Source organism: Bufo gargarizans, chromosome 2 (assembly GCF_014858855.1).
Source record: "Bufo gargarizans isolate SCDJY-AF-19 chromosome 2, ASM1485885v1, whole genome shotgun sequence".
NCBI classification, from domain to species: Eukaryota; Metazoa; Chordata; class Amphibia; order Anura; family Bufonidae; genus Bufo; species Bufo gargarizans.
The window spans coordinates 292,501,775-292,523,644 of NC_058081.1; the positions used below are offsets into that span (position 1 = coordinate 292,501,775).

A 21,870-nucleotide genomic window follows, 5' to 3' on the forward strand; every position below is an offset into this window, starting at 1 on the left:
AGAAGCGGAGGCTGAGGAGAGACTTGGGGGCAAAGCATTCTCTTTGTATCTCTGTACTGAAGTCTATCCTGGTGTGCTCTACTTCTCTTATGCACTGCCGACCGGCTGCCCTCGTGCTGCTCCCAGGAATAAAATGTAGGAGTGTGCAAAAGACACAGTCAGTGATGGCTGTACCAACGAGAGCAGGGCTCAAGGACCACAGCAGATATGTCCCAGACATCAAGAAGACTATGACTATTTCCAGACATCAAGATGGAGGCACAGAACAAGGTGACAGCAGCAGCCTGTGATGCATGTACTGCAGTGTGTGTAATGTTTGTGATGTATGTAGTGTGTGATCATCACACCCTGCCCCGCATGCACCACACCCTGCCCCGCATGCACCAGGCATGGGTGTGATGCATGGGGGGGCAGGGGGTGATGCATGGGGGGGCAGGGGGTGATGCATGCGGGGCAGGGTGTGATGGATGCGGGGCAGGGTGTGGTGCATGTGGGGCAGGGTGTGGAGCATGCTCCACACCCTGCCCCACATGCACCACACCCTGCCCCACATCCATTTTTTTTTTCTGTTACGGCGCTCACCACATAGGATTATTTTTTTATATTTTAATAGTTTGGACTTTTCAGACGGGGCGATATGTAATATGTTTATGTTTATTTATTTATTGTTTATATATTTTATATGTAAAATTGGGAAATGGGCGATTTATACTTAATAATTTGGTGTTTTTTTAAACTTTTTATTTAATAACTATTTCCCCCCTTAGGGGTTAGAACCTGGGATCTATTAATCCCTTCTCCTATTCATCCTGATACAGCTCTATTAGGGTGAATAGGACTTCACACTGTCCCTGCTGCCCTGTGCATAGCACACACAGCAGCAGGGAGCTGACCATGGCAGCCAGGGCTTCAGTAGCGTCCTGGCTGACATGGTAACCGATGGGAGCCCCAGGATTACACTGCTGGGGCTCCGATGGGAACTGCCAATGTGGAGGAGGAGGGGATCACTAAATGATTTTAATACCGGGGGGGGGGGGGGGGGGGGGGGGGGGTGCACTGCGCCACCAATGTTTTTAATATTTTAATACTGGGGGGGCACTGTGCCACTAATGATAATTAACCTTTAATACAGATACAGGAGGCAGGGGCGGCAGAATCACATAGCCGACATCCGACCTGTGACAGGGAGCTGCGATCAGCGGCAGTTAACACCTCAGGTGTCACACCCGCCTCCTGTATCTGTAAGCGTACCTTTCATGGGTCCATACTTTAACTAAGTAGCAGGACATGTAGAGCGTCACCCAGGGATCTCCCTGCACTTACTATTATATCTGGGCGCCGCTCCGTTCGCCTGCTGTGGCACCCATTACCGTCTCCCGTGCTGTATGCAGTGATTGGACAGCTCTACAGCCAGGGAGAAGGAACGCCCAGGGAGAGAAGCTGATGTCTCCTCCCTGGTGTTCCGATAGTAGTCATTAGCATACAGCGTGGGAGAATGTAATGGGGTCCACAGCAGGCGAACGGAGCGGCACCCAGATATAATAGTAAGTGTAGGGAGATCTACATGTCCTGCTACTTAGTTAAAGTCCGGACCCATGAAAGGTCCTCTGGTTAATTATCATTGGTGGCACAGTCCCTCCCTTCCTCTGCCCCCTCTCTCCTCATTGGTGGCAGTGGCTGGCCGGGATCACAGTTGGAAGGAAGGAACGCTCTCCTTCCTTCCTGCTGTATGACCGCCCGCTGTGTGTGATGTGCGACTCGGGCACGCATACGCCTGACATCTCCGCTCCTCTGCATTGCCGCGGCCCGGCAAACAATCTTCCAGGGCCCGGTCCTGGGCCACGGCCCAGCGTCTGGGGACCGCTCTGCTAACATATACTTTTTCTTTTTTTTTTACAATGGAATTCTATGGTGACAGATGCCACAATATGGCGGCATCTGTTAACATAAATACGTTTTTTTGTGTGTATATTAAATGTATAGCAAAAACTTGATGTGAACCCAGCCTAGCTGACAGGGAAGAAGCTGAACAGACCCCCTCGACTATGATGGAGTCTGTTCAGTTTCCGTTTGGGATCCGTCTTTTTACCAGACAGAAAAATGCTACATATAAGGCTTTTTTCTCTGGTCTTTTTGACAGAATCTGCAACAGAGGTTCCAAACGCAGCCTGTGTAGGCCTTTATATTATGTATTTGAATTACTGCAAAGTTAATACTCCTCCTCGGGTAAAAATACTCCTCAAAAATGGTAAGAGGACTATTGTTATTATTCCGGAAAAAAATGTAGTGCAACCTCTGTCCAGTGCCATGGTATGTTACTGTCCGAAACGCATCCTTGTGATAAGCAGTGTTATAGCTGACACTGTGACTGGATTTATCCAACCTAAGATGTATTAACATTTTTGAAATGTGAATGACCACTTTTAAACCTGTTCCTTTTTTTTACTAGCATTGGATTAGTGATCCTGGTTAGGTTGATAACAGATAAGTAAACTTCAGAAAGAATTAAAGGGGGATTGCCACCTTTTAGATATTGATGACCTAACGTTAGGATAGGTCATCAATATGAGATCGGTGGGGGTCTGACACCCTAAACCCCCACTATCAGCTGTTCAAGTGAATGGGGGCCGAGCTGCAGTAGCCAGACACGGCCACCACCCAGAGAACAGAGTTTCTGGCTCCATCCACTGTGTTATTACCACTGGCTGCTGAAAACAGCTGATCGGTGGGACTGCTGGGTGTTGGGCTCTCACAGATTTGATATTGATCATCTATCCTAAAGATAGGTCATCAATATCTAGAACCCAGACAACCCCTTGGATACCATATACAGAAGGGTTTATGTGCAGGCTTACTCAGTCGTTGGCGTGTCACTGATTTCCTCGATTTTTAACATCTTTGCACTGGGGGCTTCTGGGTAAGTGGAAACTGGTTCTTTAGAATTCAGATCTTTACTTTTTGCAGGATCCTCAGGTTGGACCAAGACATCATAAGGTTCAGTCAAAACATTCACTCGAGTTAGTAATTCACCTCCAGTCTCTTCAATTTCCATCCTCCGCAAAGGTTTCTAAAATGATCAAAAATATAAGATACAATTACATACATACATACACACATATACATACACACACACACACACACACACAAGCAAATTAGAAAGCCAATGCCACAGGCAACTAGAAATGCTAACAAAGTCTCACCAACAAGCCAGTAAATGCAAAGCTTTACTTCCAGTATATCGTATTAGAGAATTGCAGAAGGTATTATTAGCCCAGAGCTGTATTCAGAATTCTGCTGGTGGCAATTTGATTTAATTAAATTTAACAAAAATTATTGATGGGCATTTATACCATGCATCAGTTTAAGATGCTCTCACTGTACAGCCCCTCCCCTGCTGGTTGCTACTTCTACAGTCCCTCTGATACATAAGGACTATGGATGGCACTTGTCAGTCAGCAGCTCTCCTCCAGTCAGCATTTTAGCAGGAACATCTAACAAAAAAAGGTGAAAAACATGGATCGAACCTCATGCTATGCATCACTGCTTCTCAGCACAACTGACATGGTTCTCTGCAAAAGTACACAACCCTCTAATATACATACTGTACATGAGGCATTGGTATACGTTATGATCAAAATGCATAAGCCCATTCACGATGCCAAGGTTGCCTCCACAAGTGGGTACTTACTCTAATTTGGTGCAGCACCACATGGTGACCATTGACGCTACAGCACGGCACCAGCAGGCGGTGGGACCCAGCAATCCAACACTACCACTGCTGCTAGAAAAAGCCACCAACCCACCGGCACAGCAACAATGGCAACCACGCAGTACTGCGGTATTACTAGTACTCCTACTAGGTCTCAGTTTGTAGTTCCTAAGACCAGATAGAAAGGTGAGCTATCTGTTCACATGCTGCAGTGGTGCTGTGCCTGTGGGTTGGTGCTGGCCAATGCCAAAGGGGCTTAGTCTGACAGCAGGGGGTGCGTGGTGAGTGGGCCTATGCATTTTGATCAAAACGTATACTACTGCCTCGGGTACAGCATGTAGATTGTGCTGAGAAGCAATAATAGATCAATACATAACAAAGGGATGTGCGATCCATGCTTTTTTTTTTTTCCGTAGGAACATTTAGCAATGTTAACTGTAGTAGTGCTCTGTATGACAGGGCACCCATTTTCAAGCAAACAGTACCCCAAAGCTGTGCATGCACTTGTCGATGCCTGTACTTTATACTTCCCGCAATGCAGTACAAGCTCTGTACACACTTAACCAGATGAGAAATTTCATGTCTAGACGCAGCTGTGCAGGAACATATGCTATAAGACATTGCGATTCAAAGATAATTAAAGTGAAGTATTTGTTTCTCGGATTTATAAAAACTGCATGCAAACTGTGTTCAGATGGTTCTCGTCTTCGTTTATATTATTTTAAACAATTCTTTTGTTAACATCCAATTAATTAATTAAAAAAACTCTGTCCACGTCTCGCCTCAGCCATTCGTTGGGACTATATATGTGCCACTGGAAACATTCATTTGAACATATACCACGGAGGAAGGAACAAGTCTGTTTCGAAACGCGTCTAGTGAATGCCGACAGAAAGCAAATCGGAACATCATCGGGCTGTACACGGCGCTTTGGCAGGATCTGAAGGAGCGCGCTAGCGTTCTAAGACGGCGGGGAGTGGATCCGCCAAGTTTATCACAAGCCGACTGGAAACCACCAAGACCCGACTTAGAGAGATACAGAGAGGAGAGACACGAATGGTGGGGAATCCCACAGAAAACATTGTGGTCGTGAGTAACCAAAAAAAATATATCCGGCTTAATGTGAATACATCCTAAACAACACGGGGACACAGCGCATGTACACTGCAAACTCTGCCACGTAGATCTACATTAACGCCGTAAGAGTGCCAGCCAGTGCAGCGATTAAAACCCCTACTGAATGTGCAAGATATAAATGCACGGATATGTGTAATATCAAGTACTGATACAATCAAAAATCAGACATATGGGACTATCTGCAATTAATCCGATGCTAATATTTACACATCTATCAAATGAATCACCGTCCAAAAACACAGTTACAATAAACTGTTCGGCTATTTTCTATTAATTTTTGTGCGCAGAATTAAACAAACAGGTCAGTATTACCGTATACAGAAAGCTGTAAAAACTAAACCCATAAAATTATGTCAGAATTGCCTTTCTCCCCACAATTCCCCCGCATTAGGAACTTTTTCCAGTTTCTCTCTGTATTAGACAGCACAACTTGCCCAGCAAAAAAACAAGACCTCATACGGCTATAAAAACGGGAAAAAAGTTATGGCTTTATAAAGGTGGAGTTTAAAAAACAAAAAAAAGGAAAAATCTCTTTGTGCTTAAGGGGTTAGTAGACAACCTGTTACTAGCACACAGTTTTTTTTGAAGAATAAAGCAGTTTTTGAGCCAAAGCCACAAGAGGAATAAAAAAAGAATAGAAACTAGGCCGATAGCTTCTCCTTCCTGTTTTGTTTTTTATTAATAAAGCTGTGTGTGAAATTCCCTGCATCAATTCTTTCATATTCAATTACTTTACGGGATGCATACTGACTCTCTTATCATAAAAGGTCAATGGTTCTGAGATCCAGCAAACTTCACCACATTTTTTTTTTTTTTTCTCGGATCAGCATTAAAAGGGTTTTTCAAGACTTAGGCCTGATGCACATGACCATAGCAGGTCTGTGCCCATATTGCGGCCGTGCTTGGTACCACGCTCAGCCCCTTTCACTTCTATGGGACTGAGCTGCGCCTAGACCACATGATAAACGTGATGTCACTGGCCTAGGGAAAGCTGAGAGAAGACCGCGACGCTACTGCGATTGCTGCTGCCTTCTCAAACAGCTGATCGGCGGAGGTCCTGGGTGTCAGACCCCCACCAATCATCCAATCCAAAGGATAGGTCATCAGTATTTAAGTCTTGGAAAAAGGTTCTTCTTAGGGGTGAGGTTTAAATTCCACACATGCACTAGAAGGACCCGCACAAAGATAAGAAGATACTAATATCTAACAGACAGCACAAGCAGATTTATTACAGATTCATCAACCAAACCCACATAATGATGACATCTATGGAGCAAAGATCATTCAGCAAGTTCTTATTGATTTCAGTCGATGAATCAGTTCTCGTATATATTATGATCAGAAGAGCACACGGAGATTAAAGACCTATGTATGGCATTTCGTTTTACAGAACAGGATGGCAGCCGCAAGAACATAGTGGGGGTCATTTACCGATGCTGGGGTTTCACATGCCAGTCTCAGTAAAAACCCTGCCAGAGGAACATCCAACCAATTTATTAGGAGGTTCTTAATAAATGTTAAATCTTCTTCTGCCCATCCACCAGAACGGAAATCAACTCCAGCCAGGAGCTGGTGTAGATTTCTGATGTACAGTGTGCCAGTTTTCTGGTACACATGTTGTTGAAGTCAGACCAGAGCGCCCACCCACAGTCTGCAGGACTGACTTGAATATGAGCAGCACTGTAGTAACACTCTTCCTCCACTACAGGTGGAGGTTAATGGTCCTGTTTAGTTCCAGCGCAAACTTTCGCAACAGAGTTGAACCCGAATCTGCTAGTAATGGATAGGCCATCATACAGTAAAAGGCTGGACAACCCCTTTAAGGTCCCACTGCAGCATCTTAATTAGGTTGAGGCCTGGACTTTGACTGGGCCATTTTAACATGTTGATTACTTTCTATTTCAGCCATTTTGTTGCAGATTTCCAGGTGTGCTTGGGAGCATTGTCCTGCTGCATGACTCCGTTTTCGGCAAGCTTTAGCTGTTGGATCCTCACTTTTAACTCTATAATACTTTGGTACAGAGAGGGGTTCACTGTCAACTTGGTGTCCTAGCCAGTGGCTGCAAAACAAGCCCAAATCATCACCCATCATGCTTAACAGTTGGTATGAAGTGTTTTTGCTGATATGCTGCTTGGTTTCCACCAAAGATTTCCACTTTGGACTTGTCTGTCCAAAACACATTGTTCCAGAAGTCTTGTGGTGTGTTCAGATGCAGCTTTGCAAATTTAAAGGGGTTTTCCGAGACTTTAAATGCTGATGATTATCAGTATCTGATCAGTGGGGCCCTGACACCCAGGATCTCCGCCGATCAGTTGTTTGAGAAGGCAGTGGCGCTCGCAGTAGCTCTGCAGCCTTCACACAGCTTTTCCCAGCCCAGTGACGACACGATCATCAGTTATGCGGCCTAGGTGCAGCTCAGCCCCATAGAAGTGAATGGGGCTGAGCGCGATACCAAGCATAGCCGCTATACAATGTACGACACTGTGCTCAGAAGGCAGCGGCACTCACATGAGAGCCGATACCTTCTCAAACAGCTGATCGGCAGGGGTCCTGTGTGTTGGACCCCCACCGATCAGATACTGATGACCTATCCTGAGGATAAGTCATCAGTTGTTAAGTCTTGAAAAATCGTTTTAAGCTGTGCTGCCACTTTTTAGAAAGTAGATGCTTTCTCCTGGCAACCCATACTTGTTCATTGTTTTTCTAATTGTACTGTCATGGGCTTGAACATTTAACATGCTGAGGCCTGTGGTGTCTTCGATGTAGCTCTTAGGTTCTGCGCATTGCATGGTCTGACCTCGGGATGAATTTGCCAGGACTTTAAATTGTTCTGCAATGGCCTTATAATCCTTCCCAGATTGATGGGCAGCAATAATGAATTCTCTAAGAGCATTGCTGATGTCTTTTCTCCTTGTTTTAACACAAGCCTGAGTGCTCCAGACCAGCAGACTGCCAAAACGTCTGCTTTTATAGAGGTGGTCACACTTAATCCTGGACATTTGATTAGCAGCACTTAGCTGCTACTTACCCTCAATTCCTTTTGAAGCAGTAAGGGTGTCCCTAATTTTGCACACACAGCTTCTGCACTTTGGCCTAGTGTTAGTTAAATCAATAAAGACACGGTACAATCCGTCATGTGTTGTTCATGCGAGATTGTATTTACTTCATTTTAAGGCCTTCTAAGGCCTCATGCACACGACTGTTGTTTCATTCCGTGTCCGTTGTTCCGTTTTTCTGCGGACCCATTGACTTTCAATGGGTCAGTTGAAAACTCGGCTAATGCACCGTTTGTCATCCGCGTCCGTGATCCATTGTTCCAGTCCATCAAAAAAATATAACCTGTCCTATTTTTTTCATCATTTGCATGGCAAACTTGACTTAGACTTTTTTTTATACTTTCCTTCATGTCTGGTGATCCTCCAAAAAAAAGGAAGACACACGGAAACAAAAACGGAAATGGATCACGGGACAACGGAACCCCATTTTGCGGAACGGAACACAACAACGGTCGTGTACATGAGGCCTGAGGATCACATTTTTTACGTCCTGATAAGTAAAAACCATAGAATTCAATGTTCCCGTTTTTCTCATGACTGTATACTATTAGATGCCTCGGAAAGACGCCGTACAGTAGCATACATTGCAAAAAACATAAAACATATGATTTCTTTACTGGATACTGTTATATGGGGTAGCTCAGTCTATTATCTTACTTCATACCTTTTTCTTTGTGGTATACGGATGTATACTGGAGAGACGCATGGCCAAAAAGAGGTTGCTGGGATTTCCGTATCCCCATCCACCGCTGGTCGCCACATTCCATGGGTATTCTGAACTTAGCCATGAATGGCTGAGATGAGAATACTCCTTAGGGCATTAACATATAATCTAAGTTAGACTTCATTTAAACCAGCTGTTTCAAAGAAACATTCAAGCAGGGGGCTAACTGAACAAGTGCAAGAACACTTCATCACAGAATTTCAGAAATCCATAGTACAGGGTGAAAACCTGGAATTCTGTGCTAAATTACCCATTACTGACCTCTAGTGGAGAGTTTATATGTGCAAAGGAAGTCAATCCTAGTCTATAGGTTTTTCTGTAATTCTGACTAGGAAAGTAATATAAGCTCACTTCTATGTTGCCAACTTGTTAACAGCATTATACAAGATCAAAAGCGGGTTTTTAACATGATAATGAAAGGTATTCTATAACCTACTTTTATTACCAGTTTCCTATTAACCCCTTGAGGAGAGAGTGACTTTCTGTTTTTGCTTTTGACTCCCTGTCTTTCTGAAGCCATAAGGTTTTTATTTTCCATTTTCACGTAGCCATATGAGGGCTTATTTTTTGTGAGACAAGTTGTACTTTCTAATGGCACCATTTAATATTGAATACAATGTGAAGTGGGAAGCTTGAAAAGTATTCCAAACGGAGTGGAGTGGAATTGGAAAAAAACATGATTCTGCCATGGTTTTATGGGTTTCGTCTTTACGTGGTAAAACTAACCTGATACCTTCATTCTGAAGGTCAGTATGATTACAGGGATACCACATTTGCACATTTTCTTGTGCTTTAATACTTAGAAAAAACATAGCCATATTCTGACCCCAATAACTTTTTATATTTACGCCTACGATGTTGAGTGAGGGCTCATGTTTTGCAGGGCAGTCTGTAGTTTTTAATAATATTTTGGAGAGTGAATAACTTTTCTCGCCCATTTTCCTTGGGGGACACAGACCTTGGGTATAGCTCAGCTCCCTAGGAGGCGTGACACTAAGTAAAACTGTTAAGCCCCTCCTCCATCAGCTATAGGAGATAGAGGCTACCAGTTTTAGCTTAGTGTCCAAGGAGGCAAGACACTCCCTGCTACTGCAGGGCTGTTTTCTCCTTGATATTTTATTTTTCTAATTTTGTTATTTTACTTTTTCCTAGGGATACCAGAGACGCATGGACCTCTCTGCTCTCCCGGGGTTGAGCTGCGCCAGTGCCAATTTATCTGCACTGCTGCCTCCCCCACAGAAGCAATAGGAGGATCTGGGCAGCAATGGCTCCCCTACATCCCGCCAGCTAGGGGGTCGCCCGCACGCCAAGCCCCTCTACCAGCTTCCTGCCACTGCGGTGCCAGTGGCTGAAGGGGCGACCCTGCTGGAAGGAACTGAGGGTGAAGACGTCGTTCGGTGAGATGGCTATTCCAGCCCATACCCCGTCCCTATTTGCACACCCGTGGTCGCTTATTCTGAGCGCTCAAGCAGACCCTCCCCAGCTCCCCTCAGGTTATCCTCAGCAGGGGGGCCGCCTTCCTCCACGCCGTTCCCCCCACGCTGCTTTCTTCAGCCCGGCATTCTCTCTCCCCCTCTCCCTTCCCGCCGCCGCCCGCTCCGTTCCGATCGGGGGGCGGGGCTTATGCCCGACATGGGCAGATCGCGGCGGAGCTTGTTTCTCGGCGAAACAGGGGACTTGGTGGCAGAGGGTCACCCACCTGGGCAAATCGCCACACTCCAGGGGCCTGCGGGCCCTTTATTTTCTGGCATCTGGCTTCTTCTTAGCCCTGAGAGCATTTTCGGCAGCAGGGGGCGTGGCTTACGCGCGCGTCCTGTTGGGGGCGGAGCAAGCGCTGGAGGGGGCGGAGCTTGTTTTCCCCGCGATTCTGCTGAGATTTCCCGCGCTTCCTCACTCCTGACAGGAAGCTGAGACATGGTGGGGGACTCTAAACTCCTGTGTACATCGCTCGGCTTCTGTGGGCGCTATCTGCTGGCTCACTGCTGTTGCTGCTCTCTGCTGCTGCTGATCTGCTCCATCTCTACTCCTGACGTTCTTCTGAGGCACTGGTAGGACAGTTAACCCTCTCCTAACCCTCCTGGTCATAGCTGCTATAACCCTTTGTGGTCTCTGTATTAGAGTACAACCACCTTTCAGCATGTCAGATCCCACGGGTGCCCCCAAACCCTGGTACCATGCCTGTAAGGAACTTTTTCCGCGTGGACAATCTGAGCCGCATTGCCTTGCATGTCAGGCCCCGATGCAGGGCCCGCTTCCCGCTGCGACCCCCGGTGCCTCTGAACCCCCTGACTGGGCTAGGTCTCTGTCTCAGGCAGTGGAAAGCCTTACACACGTAGTGGGCCGTCTCGTGGATAGACCGCCTCTCCCGCAGGCTGCCACAATCCCTGTCGCACCCGCTGGGACTACCGTTTCTGCCGCCCCCACTGGTTCCCTGCCTCCCAGCGAATCTTCCAGGGCCCGGCATACTCAGAAACGTTCAAGGGTTGAGCGCACATCTTCTCCAGATGCTTCGCTCTCTCCGCCATGCGTGCGAGCTCAGTCGAGTCTATCCTCTCAAAGGGATACGCTTTCTGAGGGAGAACTGGCGGATTCGGACGTGGACATGGACTCAGAGCTTCCGTCCAAATTGGCGTCCGCGGTGGGGCATCTTATCGCTAGCATCCGTGATACCTTTCAGATACACGATGACCCCCCCAGCTCCGAACAGGCCGGCGTGTCCTTTCTCCGCCCCAGACAGGCCTCCAAGGTTTTTCCCATACACGCTGATTTTTCTTCTGTGGTATTCAAGGCTTGGACCCGGCCTAACGTCCGCTTTATTACACCCAAAAAGCTGGACATTTGCTATCCCTTTCCAGCGGATTCTGTGACCACGTGGACATCCCCGCCTAAGGTTGATCCTCCCGTGGCTCGCCTGTCCAAAAGCACTACTATTCCGGTACAGGACGGATCTTCCCTCCAGTCTGTTGAGGACCGTCGTACGGAATCCCTCTCCAAGGCCATATTTACTGCCTCTGGTTCGGCCCTTAGACCGGTCTTTGCCTCCGCCTGGGTTGGTAAAGCGGTCTCTGAATGGGGTTTGCAACTGGAACGGGAGTTAGGGTCGGACGTCCCTGTTCAGGACCTCCGCTCCTTAGCCCAACTAATTGTTCAGGCCGGAAAATTCGTCTGTGAGGCCTCCCTTGATGCGGGTGCCCTCATTGCCCGTTCCTCTGCCCTGGCAGTTTCTGTCAGGAGGGAACTCTGGCTGAAGGTTTGGGCGGCGGACGCCGCTTCCAAACGCTCTTTGGCCGGCCTACCATTTACGGGTTCCCGCCTGTTCGGGACCCGTCTGGACGAACTTATATCAGAGGCCACGGGTGGGAAGAGTACTCTCCTCCCCCAGTCCAGGCCAAAGGGCGCCCCCCGTGGTCGCGCTGGTTCATCCCGGTTTCGGTCCTTTCGCAAGACCACCGGGTCTAGACCCGCGGCCAGTTCTTCTTCCTCTGGCCCAGCCCAAGATAGGCGCAAGAAGCCGTTTTTTCGGACGCAACCTACCTGGCGCAAGTCCCAGCCTGCACGGGCTCCCACAGGCCAGCAGCCCTCTGCCTGAAGGTGCGCCCCCACCCACCCGGGTGGGGGGCCGCCTTCTCCTGTTCAGGAACGTATGGCGGGCCCACATCTCAGACGCATGGGCGCTCGAGATTGTATCTTGCGGATACAAGATTGAATTTGCGTCCATTCCGCCAGACCGTTTCTTCCGATCCCGTCCTCCGCGGGATCCCGTACGAGCGGCCGCCTTCTTCGCGGCTATTCGCTCTCTAATGGACAAGGGTGTCGTCGCCCCCATGCCTCCGACGGAAAGGTTCAGGGGGTTCTACTCAAACCTCTTTGTGGTTCCCAAGAAGGAAGGCTCAGTGCGACCGATCTTGGACCTAAAACGCCTGAACCGTTTTCTCCGACTACAGAGATTCCGGATGGAGTCTCTCAGGTCCGCAGTGGCCTCCCTGGAAAGAGGGGATTTCATGGTTTCGATCGACATTCAGGATGCATACCTCCACGTTCCGGTTGCTCCATGTCATCACCGCTTCCTGCGCTTCGCGGTGGGGGACGATCACTTCCAATTCGTCGCCCTTCCCTTTGGTCTGGCGACGGCTCCTCGGGTGTTCACCAAGGTCCTGGCCCCTGTCTTGGCCCTTCTACGTTCAAGAAGTGTTTTTCTTCTCCCATACTTGGACGACATCCTGGTCAAGGCACCCTCCTTCTCTCAGGCATCCGGCAGTGTGGACCTCACCCTGGAGACCCTGACGCGGTTCGGTTGGGTTATCAACCACCCCAAGTCTTCCCTTATCCCCTCCAGACGGCTGATCTTCCTGGGGATGCTCCTGGATACAGAGTTGGCGGAGGTCCGCCTCCCGTCGGACAAGCGTCTGGCCCTTCGCGGGTCGGTTCACAGTCTCCTCCGTCATCGCCGCCCTTCCCTCAGATCCAGCATGCGGTTGTTGGGAAAGATGGTTGCCTGTTTCGAAGCGGTGCCGTTCGCACAATTCCGATCCCGCACCTTTCAGAGGGCAATTCTGTCGGCCTGGGACAAATCACCGGGGAGTCTGGACAGGACCTTTCTTCTGCCTCCCCTGGCTCGGGCTTCCCTCAGCTGGTGGTTGCATATCCCTCTAAGGGGGAAGTCCTTCCTCCCACTGAACTGGCTGGTGATTACCACCGATGCCAGCTTACGGGGGTGGGGGGGGGGTTTTCCCTCCCCGGTCCGTCCAGGGCGTTTGGTCTCTATCGGAGTCCAGACTTCCAATCAATATTCTGGAACTGAGGGCGATTTTTCTGTCCCTCAGACACTGGACCCATCTACTGAAGGGCCACCCTGTTCGGATCCAATCGGACAATGCCACGGCTGTGGCATACATAAACCATCAGGGAGGCACTCGCAGCGCTGCAAGAGGTGACCCTCATTCTCCTCTGGGCGGAGACGCACGTGCCGGCCTTATCTGCGATTTACATCCCGGGGGTGGACAACTGGGCGGCGGATTTCCTCAGCCGATCCACCATCGACCCGGGAGAATGGTCCCTGCACCCAGAGGTGTTCGAAGCCCTTTGTCTTCGCTGGGGTCGCCCCGACGTGGACCTCATGGCTTCCAAATTCAACCACAAGGTCCCCCTATACCTGGCCAGGGCACGGGACCCGAAGGCATACGGCGCCGACGCGCTCGTCCTTCCGTGGCGCGAATTCTCCCTTCTGTACGTCTTTCCTCCTTTTCCCCTCCTGCCACGGGTTCTTCGGAGGATCGCGGCAGAGGGCGTTCCCGCGATTTTAATCGCCCCGGATTGGCCCCGCCGGTCTTGGTACGCCGACCTAATGTTGCTGTTGGCAGACGCACCGTGGCCACTGCCCTCCAGGGAAGACCTTCTCTCTCAGGGACCGATCTTCCACGAGCATTTAGGCTCGCTACGTTTGACGGCGTGGCTATTGAGACCGCCGTCTTAACGCGACGGGGTTTCTCCGCGGACGTAATCCGCACCATGATCCGTGCTCGTAAGCCTGTATCCTCTAGGATCTACTATCGGGTTTGGAGGTCCTATCTGGGGGGGTTCTGTGAGTCCCGGAGCATCCCTCCTCTCCGATTCTCCCTTCCCACACTCCTGTCCTTCCTCCAGTCGGGTCTGGACCTGGGGCTGAGCCTCAGTTCTCTGAAGGGACAGATTTCGGCGCTGTCTATTCTTCTCCAGCGTCCCCTGGCCCCTCTAGGGCCCATTAAGACCTTCTTACAAGGGGTGGCTCACTCTGTTCCGCCGTACCGCCCTCCAGTTCCTTCCTGGGACCTGAATGTGGTGCTCTCGGCGCTCCAATCCGCCCCCTTCGAGCCTTTACGGGAAGTCTCCCTTCGTCTTCTGTCCTGCAAGGTCATCTTTCTTGTGGCCATCACGTCTCTCCGACGGGTGTCGGAGTTAGCGGCTCTTTCTTGCTCCGACCCTTTCCTGGTCTTCCACCAGGATAAGGTTGTGCTTCGGCCTGTCCCGACCTTCCTGCCAAAGGTGGTTTCCGCCTTTCACATCAATGAGGACATCGTCCTTCCGTCGCTCTGTCCCTCTCCTTCCCACCCCAGAGAACGGGAACTGCACCGTCTGGATGTGGTCAGGGCGTTGAGGATTTACTTGGAGGTCACCGGATCCTTTCGGCGCACGGACTCCCTGTTTTTGGTTCCGGAGGGTTTGCGCAAGGGTTTGGCGGTCTCCAAGGTGGCTATTGCCCGTTTCATTAAACTGGCGGTGTCTGAGGCTTATCGAGCCAAGGGCAGAGCTCCGCCTTTCGGCATCACTGCTCATTCCACCAGAGCAGTCGGTGCTTCCTGGGCGCAGAGGCATCGGGCCTCGGCTGAACAGTTGTGCAAGGCAGCCACTTGGTCCTCTCTGCACACTTTCACAAAGTTCTATAGAGTGCATACGCATGCATCAGCGGATGCTGCTTTGGGCCGCCTGGTTTTGCAGGCAGCGGTTTCCTGATGCTCTGGTGGTGTTCCGCCTTGGGTTTGTGGTCCCTCCCTTCTTGGACTGCTCTTGAACGTCCCAAGGTCTGTGTCCCCCAAGGAAAATGGGCGAGAAAAGGAGATTTTTGTATAACTTACCAGTTAAATCTCTTTCTCGCTCTTCCTTGGGGGACACAGCACCCACCCTTCTGTGTTTGGTTACAGGGTTATGGTTTGGCGCCCGTTGGGTTGCTGGTTGGTTGTTCCTGTTATTGGTTGTTTTCCTTTCACTACTTGGACACGCAACTGGTAGCCTCTATCTCCAGGCTGAGGGTATAGCTGATGGAGGAGGGGCTTAACAGTTTTACTTAGTGTCACGCCTCCTAGGGAGCTGAGCTATACCCAAGGTCTGTGTCCCCCAAGGAAGAGCGAGAAAGAGATTTAACTGGTAAGTTATACAAAAATCTCCTTTTTGATCACTTTTTATTCAGTTTTTTGGGGAGACGAAGTGATGGAAAAACGGAGAATCAGCCATTTTGATTTCTTTTCCCTTATGGTGTTCACCATATAGGATAAATACGTTTATATTTTAATAGTTCAGGCATCTTGGGACATGGTGATGCCTATGATCTTTATTTATGGGGAAGGGAATTTGAATTTATATTAATTAGATATATATATATATATATATATATATATATATATATATATATATATACACACACACACACCAGTGGTTTTTCCTAGTGTGTAAGCACGGCCACCACTGCTGGATGGCTGTAATCCCTGGATATGAGCCATGTATAATGTGATGAAAAAGTGAGCGAGTCGACTTCGGATGGTACATTCGAAGTCTATTCTCTAAAAACGTTGTTGTAATACTGTACGGAGTTCCCGCTCCATACAGTATTACAATGTATTGGCTCTGATGAGCCAAAGTTATTACTTTGCGAAGTCATGCGAGACTTTGTGTAATAACTGGGAATTTTTACTGTAAAAAACCTTGGTATTGAACTCTGGTTCGATTCCTAGTGGTACTTTGGAACTGAACCAGAGTTTGGTACCAAGGTTTTTTACAGTAATAATTAATTCCTGAAGTTATTACATGAAGTCTTGCGCAACTTCACGAAGTAATAACTTTGGCTCATTGGAGCAATACATTCTAATACTGTATGGAGCGGGAACTCCGTACAGTATTAGAACAAAGTTTTTAGCGAATTGCCTTCGGATGAAGTAGCCAAAGTCAATTCGCTAATCCCTACAAGCCAGCAAAGGAGGCAATATGCACAATCACAATACATTAGTAAGTGCCTTGTATCCACTTTGTCTACATGAAAAATGCCATTTGCTGAAGTGAGACAACCCTTTAACATAAAATCTTAATTAAAAGACACATTCCCTTTAATTGCAAGTGATTACCATAGAAAATGTACATAATAATTATACATGCACTTACAGGTGATCTTAGATGTGGAGGTTTATTTATTGCCATTATAATACGTCTCTTATGAGGTTCTTCACTTTCGTCTGCAGATTGTTCATTTGCATCTACAGTTTTTTCATTAAGTTCCTACACAAACATAAAAAGAAGCACATAAATATGTAGCTCCACACTTAATGATGGATTTTCAAGCAACAGGCAATATTTCTTTAATTATTACCATGTTATACCAAGTATCATTCTCTATAGTTCACTTAACATTTTTATAAAAATTCTATTAGCATTCCACTTAAAATTCCCATCCATCCACCAATAAAAGAGTGCTGGATCGGTCCTATGACAGACATCAATGGCACTCAATAGACTGTACTTATAATGGGTGTGTCAGGTTTCAGTAATGGTGATCATGATTTTGAAGGGACGAATAGTGCAAATATGATGGAATTTGCATGTGAACAGAGCCTAAAGCCTGTACTACACTGTCTGATTCCCACGAATGCTCGCTAGGGATGATCTGGCAGTGTAATACCGCCGAAGACAGCCTGATGAATAAGCAAACACTTTTGACATGTTGTCGCTCCTCCCCATGTTGCGGAGGAGATTGCTGCATGTAATAGCAGTGGTCTCCTCCACTAATGAGCAGGCGATTGCAGTTGTCTGCCATATCAAGCTGTGTAATACAGCATTAACATTTGCTACCTGTCACTGTTTTGGTCATTGTCATTTTAGTAACCTAAGTTCCCGTTCCTTTCTTACTACATAAACATAATCTGCTTTATGTCTAGCAAAGTACCATTTACATGTTTCAGAGGTTACATTGTATATCCACCCACAGTACTCATATTCCACATACATTATACATCCTTGAAGAACAATGACTAGCAACCAGATTGCAGTCTATGACTGTAAATACCTGAGAAATTCTGGACAGTTCTGATATTGCCTGCTTGTTTCCAGGTTCAAGTTTTAACACAGTCTCAAAATCTAGAAGAAAAGAAAAAAAATAGTCACTGGAAACACTGGAATTAGCCATCACTCATTTTTTTCATGTTTAGGTCCACATATCTGAAGCGCAACTTGTTTTTTCAATTTTTTTTTATAGTTTCATAAGATACACATTTCTGGACTAATTAGAGAGAAAATGAAAAGAAAAAAAATACTGTGTACTGTAAAAAAAAATACCTGTGTATTTTATGCCTAATTACCTAAATAAGCCTAATACGTTAACATGTTCCTTAACCTAATTCACTGATGTCAAGGTGGTACAATACAGACTATGGTGCTTTTCAGGGAAAATGGCACAATGCAGGGTTTTTCGATCTTTAGAAGCACGTGTTTTAGAAATTTTCTATAGCAAGTCCAATGAAACCTGTGGAGAAATCTTCTGAGCAAATCCACATCAAGCTGTCCGGGTTTTGCTGTGAATTCCCTTCTTGCATTATAATCCTCTGCTAATGCCATGGCACTCCCCTGGCGACGGTACCATAGTTCCCCATTGGTCTCTGTTTCCCAACTTACAGCGATTATGTGCCGTCCTATTTGTGTGCCAATCACAGCCTGCAGCAATCATGTGTTAACATGATACTTCACTGCAGAAGGAGAAACTGGTGGGGGCCATGGAAACATCAGTATGGCAGTGCCAGGAGATTGGCAGGCACATAAACTGAGTTTTTTTAACTTCTGTACCTGAGGATTTTGCTGCAGATCAGCAAATATTCTGCAGCAAAGTCCTCAACTATACAAATTCATTGCAAATGTAAAAACGTGCACCACAAGTCAATTTCCACGTGAACAGATTAGGCTACTTTCACACTTGTGTTTGATCGGATCCGTTCTGAACGGATCCGATCATATTAATGCAGACGGAGGCTCCGTTCAGTACGGATCCGTCTGCATTAATAACTTAGAAAAATTTCTAAGTGCGAAAGTAGCCTGAGCGGATCCGTTCAGACTTTCAATGTAAAGTCAATGGGGGACGGATCCGCTTGAAGATTGAGCCATACGGTGTCATCTTCAAGCGGATCCGTTCCCATTGACTTACATTGTAAGTCTGGACGGATCCGCACGGCCAGGCGGACAGCTGAACGCTGCAAGCAGCGTTCAGCTGTCCGCCTGGCCGTGCGGAGCGGAGGCTGAACGCCGCCAGACTGATGCAGTCTGAGCGGATCCGCATCCATTCAGACTGCATCAGGGCTGGACGGAAGCGTTCTGCTCCGCTCGTGAGCTCCTTCAAACGGAGCTCACGAGCGGACAGCAGAACGCTAGTGTGAAAGTAGCCTTATATAGTGCATGGATGAGATTTGTCTGCTGCAGATGTTCCACAGCATTTCTGGGGTGTGTGGATTTACCCGCACTTACCTAGAACTGCCCTTCCTGTCTGTTGCACAAGGATGAACCTGAAACTTCAGAGACTATAAACTCCGGAATATTTCTGGATTATCAGGTCCGGAGATTTACTGCAGTTGACTTTTCACACATGTAGCCATCACACCGGAGATGTTCCATGTCGGGTGCGTTCTCTCTACAAAGGAAATGTTCCAGGTCCCTAGACAAGGGGCAGGAACTTTAGGCAATGCCCACTGTGATTTTCTGGAACATTTACTGCTGTTTTCACACATGCGCTCACTTGACATAACCCGGAGTTAGTACTAGGGCTCTTGGGAGAAAAAGTCTGGGTTAAGTCCGGGACAGATACTGCGGGAATACTCCAGAAAATGTCTGGATTCCACTGTAATTGTGAATGGGGCTAAGGTGTATACATGTCCCCCATCACTGGGAAGAGGCTCATTGTAGGCGATATACAGTACAGACCAAAAGTTTGGACACACCTTCTCATTCAAAGAGTTTTCTTTATTTTCATGACTATGAAAATTGTAGATTCACACTAAAGGCATCAAAACTATGAATTAACACATGTGGAATTATATACTTATCAAAAAAGTATGAAACAACTGAAAATATGTCATATTCTAGGTTCTTCAAAGTAGCCACCTTTTGCTTTGATTACTGCTTTGCACACTCTTGGCATTCTCTTGATGAGCTTCAAGAGGTAGTCACCTGAAATGGTTTTCACTTCACAGGTGTGCCCTGTCAGGTTTAATAAGTGGGATTTCTTGCCTTATAAATGGGGTTGGGACCATCAGTTGCGTTGTGGAGAAGTCAGGTGGATACACAGCTGATAGTCCTACTGAATAGACTGTTAGAATTTGTATTATGGCAAGAAAAAAGCAGCTAAGTAAAGAAAAACGAGTGGCTATCATTACTTTAAGAAATGAAGGTCAGTCAGTCCGAAAAATTGGGAAAACTTTGAAAGTGTCCTCAAGTGCAGTCACAAAAACCATCAAGCGCTACAAAGAAACTGGCTCACATGCGGACCGCCCCAGGAAAGGAAGACCAAGAGTCACCTCTGCTGCGGAGGATAAGTTCATCCGAGTCACCAGCCTCAGAAATCGCAGGTTAACAGCAGCTCAGATTAGAGACCAGGTTAATGCCACACAGAGTTCTAGCAGCAGACACATCTCTAGAACAGCGTTTCCCAACCAGTGTGCCTCCAGCTGTTACAAAACTACAACTCCCAGCATGCCCGCACAGCCAAAGGCTGTCAAGGCATGCTGGGAGTTGTAGTTTTGCAACAGCTGGGGGCACGCTGGTTGGGAAACACTGCTCTAGAACAACTGTTAAGAGGAGACTGTGTGAATCAGGCCTTCATGGTAGAATATCTGCTAGGAAACTACTGCTAAGGACAGGCAACAAGCAGAAGAGACTTGTTTGGGCTAAAGAACACAAGGAATAGATATTAGACTAGTGGAAATCTGTGCTTTGGTCTGAGGAGTCCAAATTTGAGATCTTTGGTTCCAACCACCGTGTCTTTGTGCGACGCAGAAAAGGTGAACGGATGGACTCTACATGCCTGGTTCCCACCGTGAAGCATGGAGGAGGAGGTGTGATGGTGTGGGGGTGCTTTGCTGGTGACACTGTTGGGGATTTATTCAAAATTGAAGGCATACTGAACCAGCATGGCTACCACAGCATCTTGCAGCGGCATGCTATTCCATCCGGTTTGTGTTTAGTTGGACCATCATTTATTTTTCAACAGGACAATGACCCCAAACACACCTCCAGGCTGTGTAAGGGCTATTTGACCATGAAGGAGAGTGATGGGGTGCTGCACCAGATGACCTGGCCTCCACAGTGACCGGACCTGAACCCAATCAAGATGGTTTGGGGTGAGCTGGACCGCAGAGTGAAGGCAAAAGGACCAACAAGTGCTAAGCATCTCTGGGAACTCCTTCAAGACTGTTGGAAGACCATTTCAGGTGACTACCTCTTGAAGCTCATCAAGAGAGTGCCAAGAGTGTGCAAAGCAGTAATCAAAGCAAAACGTGGCTACTTTGAAGAACCTAGAATATGACATATTTTCAGTTGTTTCACACTTTTTTGTTATGTATATAATTCCACATGTGTTAATTCATAGTTTTGATGCCTTCAGTGTGAATCTACAATTTTCATAGTCATGAAAATAAAGAAAACTCTTTGAATGAGAAGGTGTGTCCAAACTTTTGGTCTGTACTGTATATACACTGAATATTCTATTATTAAAGACTGTGGCTTAAGTGTTAAGTGTTGTGTCAGAATCATTAAAGAGGCATAAAGCGCATCAGCAGGAAGTTCATGCTCCAGAAAAAGAAATCTAAGCAAACAAGGTAGTTGGCATCTGGTAAGCGTAGGGCTGTGGAGGTCCCAATGGCATCTCGCACCCTCTCACAGTTTGTAAATGTAGTAAGGTTGGTGGTCAAAACGTCACCAATTTTGGCGCAAACCTACACTTGCACCAATATCTGCAACTTTTGTATTCCAGAAAACCGGCACAGAAACTTGATACATTCCCCCCACTGACCACAACCTATATTCAGTCTATTTAAAGAGGACCTTTCACTAGAATAAAAAAAAAAAAAAAAAAATATCAAAACTAACTATACAGACATGGAGAGCGGCGCCCAGGGATCTCCCTGCACTTACTGTTATACCTGGGCGCCGCTCCGTTCTCCCGGTATAGCCTCCGGTATCTTCATAGTTAGGCTCCACCCAGGGGAACCTGCCGGCGTCTCATTCTCCCATGCTGTAGTGCTGGCCAATCGCAGGGCTCAGCTCATAGCCTGAGAGAGAAAAAAAGCCTCTCAGGCTATGAGCTGAGCCCTGCGATTGGCCAGCACTACAGCATGGGAGGAGACACCGGCAGGTTCCACTGGGTGGAGCCTAACATATGAAGATACCGGAGGCTATACCGGGAGAACGGAGCGGCGCCCAGGTATAACAGTAAGTGCAGGGAGATCCCTGGGCACCGCTCTAC

At 47.4% G+C, this 21,870-nt stretch overlaps 1 protein-coding gene across 1 annotated transcript in view; it reads right to left on the reverse strand.

The window, feature by feature from the left end:
• Positions 1-21,870, reverse strand: part of RPAP3 (RNA polymerase II associated protein 3) — a 63,594-nt gene that overhangs the window by 20,162 nt on the left and 21,562 nt on the right. Inside the window, exons 11-13 of the mRNA XM_044277082.1 lie at positions 17,434-17,504; positions 16,536-16,649; positions 2,856-3,067 (exon numbers count right to left, since the gene is read on the reverse strand). Coding sequence (XP_044133017.1) covers positions 2,856-3,067; positions 16,536-16,649; positions 17,434-17,504 — 397 coding nt within the window. The remainder of the gene's footprint in view (positions 1-2,855; positions 3,068-16,535; positions 16,650-17,433; positions 17,505-21,870) is intronic.